At 38.4% G+C, this 13137-nt stretch overlaps 1 protein-coding gene across 1 annotated transcript in view; it reads right to left on the bottom strand.

Moving 5' to 3' along the window:
* ZZEF1 (zinc finger ZZ-type and EF-hand domain containing 1) overlaps positions 1-13137 on the bottom strand; it is a gene marked incomplete at both ends in the record, with an annotated part of 50508 nt that overhangs the window by 17867 nt on the left and 19504 nt on the right. The window contains 16 exons of the mRNA XM_079545012.1: positions 304-469; positions 686-824; positions 1097-1226; positions 1739-1900; positions 2442-2561; positions 3142-3306; positions 4027-4543; positions 5081-5174; positions 6409-6488; positions 8016-8256; positions 8535-8683; positions 10054-10255; positions 10869-10950; positions 11629-11795; positions 12249-12359; positions 12446-12567. Coding sequence (XP_079401138.1) covers positions 304-469; positions 686-824; positions 1097-1226; positions 1739-1900; positions 2442-2561; positions 3142-3306; positions 4027-4543; positions 5081-5174; positions 6409-6488; positions 8016-8256; positions 8535-8683; positions 10054-10255; positions 10869-10950; positions 11629-11795; positions 12249-12359; positions 12446-12567 — 2647 coding nt within the window. The remainder of the gene's footprint in view (positions 1-303; positions 470-685; positions 825-1096; positions 1227-1738; positions 1901-2441; positions 2562-3141; positions 3307-4026; positions 4544-5080; positions 5175-6408; positions 6489-8015; positions 8257-8534; positions 8684-10053; positions 10256-10868; positions 10951-11628; positions 11796-12248; positions 12360-12445; positions 12568-13137) is intronic.

Here is a 13137-nt window from a genome sequence, read left to right as displayed (position 1 = left end):
GCACTGTATTTGCTCCTTCATCCTGTTAACCCATGGTGGCTAACTCTCCCTCTTCAGCTTTCACAGCCATGGCCAGAAAATGGTTGCAATTCTGTTGCTTCAGGGCAGGTTTGCAAACTACAGAACTTTTTGTTGAACTGGTCCTACATTTGCTATGTTTCATTCAAGGACATCAATTAGATTTTCTGATGTCAGATGCAAACTGGTAGGAAGTGATATTAGAATGACTGACTGTACTAAGTTGCTAATTATCACTTTTCTGGCAAGGAAAGCGAAAGGAAAAAAATATCACATATTTAATACCTGTCAGAGTATTTCTTAGCAGAATAACATCCATAGCAAAGGTCAAAGTCATCACACACATTGCAGTTCATTCTCCGACCTATGATGACTCCTTGGCAGTGGTCACAGGCATACTCCATGTTAACCATTTCATGGTCATCCTCATGTCCTTCAGGTTTAACTCCACCTATGGAACAAGATGTTAAGAATTCTCTGAAAAGTTTTGTTGATAAAGGATTTCTTAATTTCAAGTTCACATTCAGATTAGGAAAAAAAAAAAAGCCTAACGTTTCTAAAATGTTGAAAAGAAAAATCTTCCATTTTTCACCATACGTATAATTTAAAGAAACTACTTTCCCTTTCAACTAGAGTTCTAAGAGAGCTTTTATTAAGGGATTCTTACCAAGAAAACAAGTTTTACATAAGTCCATGTCATTGCACTGCAGACAGCGGTAGCGATGCCACGGTGCAATTTCATCACAGCCATCACAGGATATGTCCACATTTAACAAGTCACAGTAACGTGCAACAAACATGTGCATCTAGGGGAATAAACAGACATGGTTTACTTGAGTACTAAGTTCTGAGAAAGCGCTTCATAGGCAGAAAGGAGAACACTCCCTCTCCACAAAACAAACAAAAAAGCCAACAGTTCAGATCTCTTCATCATTTCAGACCTCTGAAGGCCTACAAGGAGCCAGGAATCCAACTCATGAAGAACTGATTTAAGCCAGATGCCTCTCTCTCCTTTAATGCTTTTACAACCCTTCTACTTTATCCCTTCTGCAAATAAATAAGCAAATCATGAGGTCACCTTTCTCTGCTTCTCTGGGTCAGCTTGAGCGATCTTTTCATACCAGCTCTCAAACATTATGTCCTGGCATTCATCCATCCACTCACAGTTTTGCTTGTAGTCTGCAATTTCATCTTCTTCACTCCATTGACTAAAAGAAATACAAGCTCAAAATTAGATTTGAATACAACCAGGCTTCCCTCTTACATAATTTGGGGTAGGTTTCATTTGCTTCTTTTAAACCAAAGTGCTACAACTGAAAAAAAAACACCCAATGCTGTGAGAATTTCACTTCATTGGGTTAACAAATGACTACATAGACACTTCCTCCTTGTCTCTATGACACGTTCTTAAACACATACTGGAAGCATAATGCAGAAATCAGAAGATTCCACATTTACAAAACTGCTTTTAGCAATGCTGGCAAATCAGGTGAGAAATTTCCATAGCTTTTTGGCCTTTATGTTTGCTCACAAGACAAATTTTAATGGCTTTTGCACTAGAAATGCTGCAAAAAATTCAAACACTTGAACACTGGCCATGTTTTGCCATACTCAATAGTTAATATTTTTACTACTCCAACAGCCAGTTCAGGAATCTTTCTTGGTAAAAAATGATATAAATAATTAAGACCATGTAAAGGTTCCATTCTTTCTGACTCACCAGATCACACTATCATGAATACTAATGTTTTCCTGTGATGTTGTCATAAGGAGCTGCGGTAACTGAATCTCAACAAAGAAGGAAAGATCACTTGGTTCCCAACTCATATCCAAAAGGTGAAGGAGAGTTGTCTGCACACAGGATAAGGCAGGAAGTAATGACCTAAAACCAAAACAAGACAACAAAACGTGACACCTCTACCCTAAAGTCTGCCACTTTCATGTGATACTGGACAGAGGATTTGGAAGATATGAGCAGGGAAATAGATGCTGTATTCAAAATTTCAAATTCCTCTATGACACTTATTAGAACTGTTGCAATTTATAGCTAAAAGTATTACCAAAACATAAGCTTTGAAGTTTGAGTGTGGCTGAAGATTGTGATATTTCTTGTGGCATCAATCTTACCAACGTATTCTGCAGTAAGTTTGTTATTTCTAGTATTTTATTCCTAAGGCTTCAGGAACACAGAATGCCATAATAAGCCAAAGTTTTAACAGCAATAAACCTATTATGCTTTCATGCTCAGTATTCATAAAAATATAATTTAGCATTTTTTGCCACAAGATCAAAATTCGTCATTTAGTTTTGTAAGTAAAGCAAAATAAACTGGATTAAGACATTAAACAACAGATGAGAAGGAAAGAGATGAAGAAAAACAGAAAAAAAGATCTCACATTACTCAGGTGAGCAACGCGCTGTACCTGTCATTAATGGCACTAAATCCCTTCACAGAGTTTACCAGGAACAAAACAAGCTGATAGTAGGACTCCCGAATCTCCTTGTGCAGCACAGCACCACAGCCTTCCAAGTTTCCAAAGTAGCTAGAAATTGAAGAGGCAGTTTAGTAGTCTAGAATTCATTGTCACATCTTACATAGTGTGATTTGTCCATCTTGAAGAACCGAGCAACACTTTCAGCACTTGCTGCATGTGCATGTGATGCTAACCTTGTTTAAAATGCAGTCTGGCACTTTCAAAGGAAAGTAACAGAACCCTGTACCAGTAACCAGAAAAATAGGCTAGATTACTATTGCTTTACTGGATGAGAAAGAAAACAATTTGATGAGAATTTAAATTGAAGTAATAATCAGACCCTGCAATCATTTTGTTTGCTGTGATCTGGTTAGAGTGTAAAGCTGTCTATATGTATATTAGTATCCACGGCATATTCAACCACATGATTCCTACTGACTTGATTGGGCTCAACTGAGTCCCACTTGAAAATAATTATTCATTTTTTTAATGAAATGTGCAAGATAGGCACAGCAGTATAAAAGCTAGCCTTCATGTCCCATTTTAGTCATCCATATGGATAATAAGCAGCAATACTTTCCTTGTTTCAGCTTAGATGAAGAACGCTCCAACATACCACATGGCTGAGACTTGTCTAAGAACTACTTACTTTGTGAAATCTTTCTGACAGGCCAGAAGTTCTAAAAGAAAAAGCACACAGGGTGGATGAAAACAGTGGGGCTGTCCGAGTGAATCCAGGCACCGGCGGATTGTCCTGAGCACTTCCAAAATGTTCTGCCCTTGGGATTTTCTCAAAGCAAGAACCTTTAAAACACTGGAGAAGAGAAAAAAAAAAAAAAAAAAAAAAAAAAGGATTTCAAAACTTGCTTCAGGTAAGACAATAAGTAAATAAATAAATAAAGGTGCAAGAAATTAGTATCTATATTTTCCATTCGATTTCAGCAGCCTTATAGTACAGTAGTGATTTATAACAGAGGTAATAATACTTCTAATATCAGTAGGAGTGAGCTATAAAACTTCAAATGGAATCCAGCACTTCTTGCATCAGTGCAAGTTGAGAGACCACAATGGACTCTGGAAGTCTCTTTCAATTTACACTCTCAGAATGCTGGGTATTGTAATATATACATATATAATGTAATACATATAATATAATATATAATATATACATATATAATGCAATGAAAGATGCAACTTTTATCAATAAATAACAAATTCTATATTCCATATTTGTAGATAGGAAGCAAAACCCCCAAGAAACATTTCAGGAAGAAAGGTAAGAAATGGCCACGTAATTTTTCTTCACATTCTAAAAATTCTGCATGACAGAAATGAACCAAAGGAAATCATGCTCTCTACAAACCTGAACATGGCTGGGGACAACTGAGGTTTGATACATAAACCTGAGAACAATTTAGGTACAACCTTCTTTTCTTTCATTTTGTCTTGCAGATAAATTATGTTTTATTCTCTCTGAAGAGTGTGAAGACAAATTTTGGCATTTTATAATTGACAGCATTTACAATCTGCTCACCTTTCATGGGAAAGTGATTGATCCTTAATAAAATCCAAAATGTTTTTCAATATAGGATATTTCTCCTTCAGAGTAGGCACAGCTCTTGGCTCTTCCATTGATCTAAAAGACAGCAGCCTTAGTCTTCCACGGCTGAACTGCGATTTTCGTGTGGGAGTGGAAGGAGGTGATGACACATCATCTTGCTGTGAAGCTGTATTTTCAGAAGGCTTACTATGAAATGCAGATGCCTCTTCTGTTTGGAGAGGGTCGGGAATTTGTTTAATCTTAGTATCAGATTGTGTTGTTTGCTCCCCCTCTACTGAAACAGAACGAGTTACTCCATTGGAAGACGATGAGTGTGCAGCCTGGAAGTCCGATTCTACAACAGAACTTTTCCTTTGGTTTTTATCAGTGACATGTTGGTGAACGTTACCACCGTCCTGGGATTCCAAACTGTCTGAAGTTGAACCTTTCGTCTTTGCTCTCACAGGCAAAAAATTCAGTAACAAAAGGCTCTTCTGCATACAAAGCTTTGCTGCAGGATAAAAAAAAAAAAAGAGTGTTGAAGTAATGGCAACAGAACACCAAACTTGCTATCTTTTTTAAGGAGGAAGTAATTTATCTTGCTTCTTCCCAGTGAAGAGAGACAGAAAATGCTGTTTTAGTATATTGATCATGATGCTACCAGTTATGTAATTCCAGATCTCCACATGCTAACTACACAAGCATACAGTAGTCAATATGAACACGTTTTATTCTAATAACAATCAGCTGTTACTGTAATGGCAGTTAACGTAATGAGTTTGTACAAAAGCAGATAACTACAGTTCAGAACCAGGTGACCTAAGCGATGAGGCACTCCCGGTACAATTTTCTGTTTTCTAGAAAGAAGAAAAGAAAAGCAAAACACAATCTCAGCTCAAATAGTTTACATTAATTTATCTCCTAAATAATTAAAAAGTAACCCAAGTCTCTAGCTTACCTCTTACTGAAAATGTAATGACTAAGATTTACAAGGTAATGCTTTACTAAACCACCTGGAACGCTCATGCACTCAGAAGGCACCACTTACCAAGAGTTTCTGGATTCACCTCACTTGCTTCTGTGCTCTGCTTCTCCTCAGTATCACTCCCCCTACCCATCAGGGATTTCTGTTTCATTTCCAACTGTAGACAGGACGTTAAAATAGTTAAAACGTGACTCTCCCTACATATCTATACAGCAAGGCACTAAGAAGCTTGCACTGCATTAAAGGAATTTACTCTCAGGAGCAGATGACGTTATTCATTATTCTCTATTACAGAACAAAGCAGTCTAAAAGAGCAGTACCTAAGCTCAGAGCAGGTAATGCAGCCTTGTACCAAGATGCTCATTTGGTAAGCTGCAACCCTTCCCTGCCACATGACAGGGTGTGCATCCTCTGCCCTATAAGACAAAGGCTTCTCCAGCACCCCTACCTCTCAGGAAAATATGTACAACTAGGATGAGGTAAGATTTCTAAAAGCACTGTGTCATTTAACTGAGAGCACTGACATTGCCACTGCAGCCTCTACACAGAATGCAAATGGAATGCAAACATCACCTGTCAGGCAACAAGTACAGTGCTGTTACCCACACTGACACACACCTATACTCATTGCATCTGCAGTGTACATTCATGCTCTAGGGAATCCTACAGGCCAGAAAGACCAGAAGTGACCAGAACAGTTAAACTGGCCAGCTCAAGGCTGAAAGGCTGATAAAAGCAACAGAAAAGTGGGCCACAGACTTAAATTAGCTGTTCTCAAAGGCCACACAGCTGTTAACATTTAAAATCTCCTGCAGACTACTGAAATCCAAGTAAAGTTTGGCACTCTGCAGGCACAGGTGATGATGCAGACACTTCTCACCAGGTTGTGAGCTGCTGACATGGGCTCTTGACATGAGCCTTATGTTTTAGAGGAACACTATGTGCAAAGAACATATTCTGAACTGCAGCCAGTTACTTGCTTGTCAAAGATGCAATTATTTCCTTTTCTGTACGGGCTGTGGAATGGTGAAAAATAACGTTTAAGACATTTATTTCTACGCTAGACCTCCAAAGATCTTTCGCTGCTATGGAAGAACCTTCCTAACTACCAACACACAAACCTGCTGAAACATAACAAAGATAACTGATTTTGAGTGCAATTCAGTCCTAAACATTCATGATCAAACATCTGGAGCTGAGAGAAGGAGAGGAATGTAAGAATGCATTTAAATATTTAAGTTCAAAGCTTAGGAAAGACTATAAGTTCTTCCTAAGTGAAAATATTGGACCTAGAATCTAATAGAAAACATGGCTCCACACAGCTCCATAACAGTGCACTGCAATATACTTAGGTAAACAACATTAATAGATATCCTCCTGAGCGATCTTACCATCCATATTCTAATTGAATCAGCCAGGGAATATACTTGTGCAAACTCATCACTCAAAGGCACCTTGCCTCCACTGTTGACTGGAAATGAGAGAAAGAAGAGTCCTTTTTATTTACAGCTCCCTTCTTACATAACTTGACTACTTAACTAAAAAGTTATGCTACAGCCTTTGTCTCTTAGTCAATATTTGGAATGATGCCTGTAAGAGAAATAACAAATAAAATCTGCCAACTTTCCTGCATCTTGAATACATTAGCTGCACCTTGACAGAGCTATTTGCAAAGTTAAATTACAAATTTCTTTCTCATCTCTCCCAAAATTGGTGCCTGCATTCATGGAAAATAAAAACCTCACCCTATAATATATGCAAATATTACTAAGGCAAGCTAATAGGAGAATGATCAAAACTGCGTGGTATTAACTTAATCAAATACATCTGCAGAGCTTAATCTTCTTTCTCTCTTTTTTTTTAAATGCATTTCTGGAATAGACTTTCAAGATCAGCTTACAAAAATTAAACACGACAAAATAGTTTCCATCAAAACTATCCTGATAACTATGGAGAAAGATGTTCCTGCTAAGGCTCTCCTTTCTCTCACTGATCAACTTCTACTTTATTTTTTCCTCTTCTTTACATGTCCATAATTGACATGGCCCACGTCAGCCTGAGTGCAGAAGCTGGTCTGCCCCAGCACGACTGAGACAGATGAACCCCTTAACAGTAGGACAGATGTCTTACCCACTCATTAAAATACTCCTGAGTTACCACAGTTTTCAGTCTTACTCAGACAATTATATCAAATGTCAGACAGACAGAATGACTGAAGGCAGTAACCCCTTTAGTCATTGAGTCAGTCTTTATGTCAGTCATTTTCACACAACTTTAAAGCTCACAAAGGAATACATTTAGCCTCAGGGCTGCAACAGGAATTGAAGGTGCTTAGCTTCTCCTACATGAAAGCCTTCAAAACCAAGTACCACCTTATTATCCAATACTTTAAACATATCAGTGAGCTTGATGGAAATATGGAGTAAATTCAGAAGTTGTTCATTTTAGCTACTAAAATATAAAAATTGTGTAATGTACTTTATTACAAGTTACAAGCAATATATTTTCCTTTATTTTAAATAAGTAAATGGATGTGTTTTGAAGATCAAAGTCAATTTCCAGAGTATGACATATTGGGAGGCAATTCACACCTCCCCAACAACCAAGACTTAAAAATCTGTGCAAATTGATGCTAGCTTTTCAGAAATTGCACCAGTAGATACAAAATGATTTAAGAACTGCTAATCACTGGGGGCCACACAGAGGAAATTAATACTCTCTTGATGTGCCTTTATAATAAGGCTTCATCAGTACTTTTGAATGGCTATTAATATTTGGACAGAGTTCTGAAGACAAAAGCATATATTAATAAAGCACACACTCTAGAGATAAGGCTTACCTAGTCTGCCTAAAGGGTGACTTCTTTGTGTAGGAGAAAATATCTTTCTAGAAGTCATCACACTGAACTCATCTTTTCAAAGTTTATAACCTGAACTATAAGACAGCCCCTCACAAACATAAGGTCTTCATTATTAAGATAGTCTAATGTTAGAATTACCATATTTCTGAAGCTTCTCATATAAGGCTGGAGTGAGATACACCAAAGCAGCAAACGTTGAGTTCACAGCTCGATCAACAGTAGAACCAGCAACGGCATCTGTTTTTGGGGTCTGTTTTCTGCATGTCTGTACAAGTCCCTTGAAAAGTTCAGATTTTTGCCCACTGAAATCCTGGGCAGGATCTGATTTGGCAAAGTCGATCAGAAAGTTACGGCACTCATCCTGGTGAGAGCTCCTAGCCTGAAAGGAACGTCAGAAAACATTTACTTATATATGGAGTGAAAAATTGTTCTGGACTGTTTCTACAGTAGGCCAATTTGCACTATAAGACTGCAAGTTGGAAAGCAATAAAAGGACACGGAACAACAGTTTCTCTTTTTGATATTTAAAACATCTGATGCAGATGGTCACAACTGTAGCACAACAGCACAAACAGCACATGCATTCCTGTTTCAGTTTAGATGAAGTTGTATGATAAAGATTTCAAGCCAATAGAACACAAGCAGTGACCTAAGTACCTCTTTTTTATCTTGGTGTCCTCTGCTGGTTTCACTGGCTCCTGGCTCTGCCTCAGGACACATCTGATGCCTGAAGACAGGTTTCCACAATGGAGAATTAAGAACTGATGTTACTTTCAAAGGGGGCAAATCTGCTTCACTACCTAGCTCTGCAAGAAATTCAGAACAGACACTTCAGTTACTAAGCAGCTGTGTTCATTTACATTATTTTCATTAGTTCATAAAAGTTAAACGTTCACAGGATTAAAAAAAAAAAATCAAATGACTGAACAAGTAATTGAACAACATTCTCCAACTTCCATTTCTCTAATATGGTGCAGAAAATAGATGTACTCTTTCTGCAATGGCAGCACCAGTATCTCACATCATGAATGAACTTTCACTTGAACATTTTTGCTTTACTTACAAGCACAGAAATCCACCAATTTCCAAGATACTTTAAGAGGTTTTTTTCTTCTCCTATGAATACATGTAATAATTTGCTTGTTGTAAGCATGCTCGTATTACAAAGGAGTAAACGAGTCCATGGTAAGAACAAATCAATTAGTTCCCTAAGTTCACAGGTAAGCACACGCCTGACTTTCCAAGTAAAGGCTCCTTGATTGCAGCAGAACACTTTAACCACATTTCATTTCTTCCAAATGGTAAAATAATTCAGATTTTGGAAGCTAACTAAAAATGGTCTGGTTTTAAAACGAAAGAACAAACAACTACATCTATTTTTACTTATGGCATCCATCTCACATCTTGTTATCTTCGAATCATAGAAGCATTAAGATTGGAAAAGACCACTAAGATTACAAAGCCCAACCCCAACCTACCCTCACCATGGCACTCAACACATCCCTTGGTGCCACATCTCCACATTTCTTGAACATCTGCAGAGATGGTGACCCCCCCACCTCCCTGGATAGCTGTGCCACTACATGAATGCTCTGAAAAGAAATTCTTCCCAATATCCAACCTGAACCTCTCCTGGTGGTTTGAGGCCATCACCTCTCATCCTATCAGAGTTACAGCGAGCAACCCCACATCACCACAACCTCCTTTCAGGCAGCTGTAGAGAGCAGTAAGGCCTCCCCAAGCCTTCTCCAGACTGAACAATCCCAATTCCCTCAGCCACTCCCCATCAGACTTGTGAACCAGACCCCTCTCAGCTCCACTGCCCTTCTCTGGGCACACTCCAATATCTTTCTTGTAGCAAAGGGCCCAAAACAGTACTCGAGGCACATACCCACCAGCACCCAAATCAGTCAGTGGCCCAAACGCTAGGCACGCTCTATTTCTGGAGTTAGCCAACCTCAGTTTGTGAATTCAAATTTAAATCAACCCCAGATGTTCACATCTAAGATTTTAAATCACTGAAGTTTTTGTTCTATGCTGTTTTTTTTTTCCCACCCCCAGTTTTCTGGCTCCATCTTACCTCCACCAACGCGTTGAATCGCAGCGCTAAGAAATGACTGCAAAAGGAAAGGTACCACGTGGCACCACGAGCTCAGGAGCGATGGTGTGCACTCACCTCGTAGAGATTTCAGGGCCATGCTTCGGGAAGCCAAGCGCCCCATCAGCCGGCACACTAGAAGCTGTAAATCCAAGCCCCAAGAAACGGCGACATCGGGGAGGCCGTAAGCAGTGACGGTGAACTTGTAGCCCCACTCATTATTACTGCTGTCAGAGTGAAAGAGAAACTGCAGCCGTGGGCCAGCCTTAAAGGTCACTTTCTACAGAGCAACAAAACAGTCATTTTGCCAAATGTACATATGACAGGAAGACGTATCAGGGTAATGAATTTCCTTCAGCAACTGCGGTTTTTCAATATTGTTTTCTGCATAATGGATTTAATTTCCCCACCACATGAATGAGAAACCCATAGTATAAGCCAGCAATGTTTCTTAATCAATATCTTAATATGACATTTTATAGATGATGAAGCTTTTGAAGTTGATGCCATAAAACAACAATGCAGAAGCATCCCACTTGAGCAGGTGTCATCAGAGAAAGGGAGTAGCCACAGGAAGCATCAAGCTCATCTCATGATGCTAAAAATTGCAAGGGCAGAGTGCCAAAGGACAAATTTTACCCACATAGTTTATTGCAATTAAATCTGATTATTACTTTCAATTATGATGAATTGCTCCTTTGATTACAGGAAGAAACCAGGATTCTTTACTTATTCACCCCTTTACTTGCATCATTACAGAATTTCTTCCCCCATCCTTGATTGGGACTAATCACCCAAGCAGACATGATTTTAGACAGCAGCTTTTCCATTGGAATCACAAGATTTCCAAAGATTTGATCTATCATTTGGTTCAGAATTTTAAAGGTGCTCACCTTGGGCCACTTCTCAGTGCCAACCTTTGTATCGTAACGAGTTTTTGCACCCCTGGCGTCAGTAAACTCCAGGTAATCATACCTGTGAAAATTACAATTGGTTACTTCCAAATTTACGTTGTAAATTCTTGGGGAAAACATTTCTTTTTGGATTTTCACGAGTCCATCACCTCCGTGTCCAAGTACCCCACCACATGTTACAGAAGTACAGTTCCAGTTCCATTGCTTCATGTGACTGCTAGGGAATTTATTTCATGCTTTAGTGCAACAGTTTCAGCAAACACAGACTTGCTCTCCTGAAGAACTTTCCCAACCCTTCAGAATCAGTAATGGGTACCAATTTTAACACCTGGCATATGTCTTAAGACAACAGCAACCTGGTATGTCACAAACAAACAAACAAAAATATAAAGAAAAAACACAGCAGTTTTGCCTAAAGATGGTGAAATAAATGCCACAATTAGAAACTATAAGTTGTAGCGGGCAATGCAACACTGCATGATCAATCAAAGCAAGCAAGATTCAGAGTCATACAAACAGCTTGCCTGCTCAATTGTGAGGAGAGGTGCCTTTCAGCACAAGACTAAGACATTCAGAATAACACCCTGTATGGTAAGCAGGACAAAGAAGAAATTGAAATGGCATTCTTGGAGCGAGACAAGTATTCCTTGCACAGTGGAGCATGACTTCATCCTCTGCAAATGCATGTTGGAATCTTCATGTAGCTATTAGAATTCAGCACTGCACAAGATTAAATTACCTCCTTTCAGTTTCACATTTTTCATCAAATTCCACCTCAAAATAAGTTGCCCCATGGCACAGGAAGACTGAGACCTCATGGCAATTATTTTCATAGTTATGAGGAGATTCCACAGTCCATGTTCGCAAGATGACAGGCTGTTCTTGCTGCCAGCTTTCAATTTCCATCTGTGTAATGAAAATGTAAAGCATTACAAAAAGAAAATCACACTAGATTGTGTCTATTCATTCAAGTTGCTAGACATACACACAACTCCCATATCAGAAGAGGTATTTCCAGTTCTTCATACATCATTGGACATTTCATTACCTGTAAATGTTTTCCATGCCCTTTCAAAATTTTCAACAACAGACCTGAGTTGCCTTTGCCTTTCTTGCAATTTTCCTTTTGTTTCGCTGTATTTACTTGTTTGGTTTATTTTATATTTTGTAAAGCACTGCATAATTGTGGTACAATTAAACAGCATCTATGCACACATACTTGAAAATAAGCATTAAAAAAGGTCACTTTTAGAACATCAGAAGAACTGACAAGAGTTGCAATCAAGCAAAATGTTCAAATGCATTAACAAAACTTGGAAGAAGTAGATGCTCACATGTTGGAACTGTATCTTTAGTTACCTTATGAGGCTCACTACAAAGCTTTTTCAGTGGTTCTACCAAAGTGCTGAATTCCTGTAGCAGAGTACAATATGGAATGTCTAAAGTGCAAAAATCCAACAGGAAGATGACCTAAAGGAAAACAGAGCTGCCATTAAAACACACGTAACAGTAACCACAACACCCAGATATAGCACAAAACTCCAATATTCACTTACCAGCTGACGAGTTGCCATAGCAAATACAGAATTACTTATTTTTTCTACTATCATTTTGCCACTATACTGGGATAAAAGTGACTGCAAAATCATTCTGATATTTGTCAGGAACTGGCCCACATCTAGAGAGCGGAAATAAAAAAGAAGCACAAATAACATAAACAAGAAGCGATCTCACATAACCTTCCAGACATCACATTTCCATTGGCCCAGTTAATTATTCCACAGTGTAATGCATTAGAATAAAGACACTTTTGAGATATGCTGTAGTAGAACATCTCTAAGTAATTCCTTTCTTCGAGCTATCACAAACATCTAGGAAAATACGGCCTACAACAACGGAGTTTATAAAAATAGGGACACATCAAAAAGGGACATACAAAAAAGCCAAAGTGTTCAAATGAATGCCTGTAAAAGCTATTTTTTTTTTTCTTTTTTTTTTCTTTTTTTTCTTTCTTTCAACAGTTTAGTCTCCAAACACACTGGAGTGTTTTCTGAAGATTCTCCCAACATAATTTTATCAGTACATCTAAAATTCTTCTTTATATCACAGGCATATCACCATATCATACTGCCTAAAACTCCTTCCATGAGAGATTTCAGGCAACTGCTGAAATCTGGTGAACCCATCCTATGCTATTTGTTAAATCACATTGAAAAGTCCTGTGTTATGCCACCTTTAACTCTGTATT

Source organism: Tetrao urogallus, assembly GCF_951394365.1.
Source record: "Tetrao urogallus genome assembly, chromosome: 20".
Taxonomy (NCBI): domain Eukaryota; kingdom Metazoa; phylum Chordata; class Aves; order Galliformes; family Phasianidae; genus Tetrao; species Tetrao urogallus.
The sequence above is the reverse complement of the archived record's forward strand: the minus strand, read 5'-3'. Positions and strand labels throughout refer to the sequence as shown.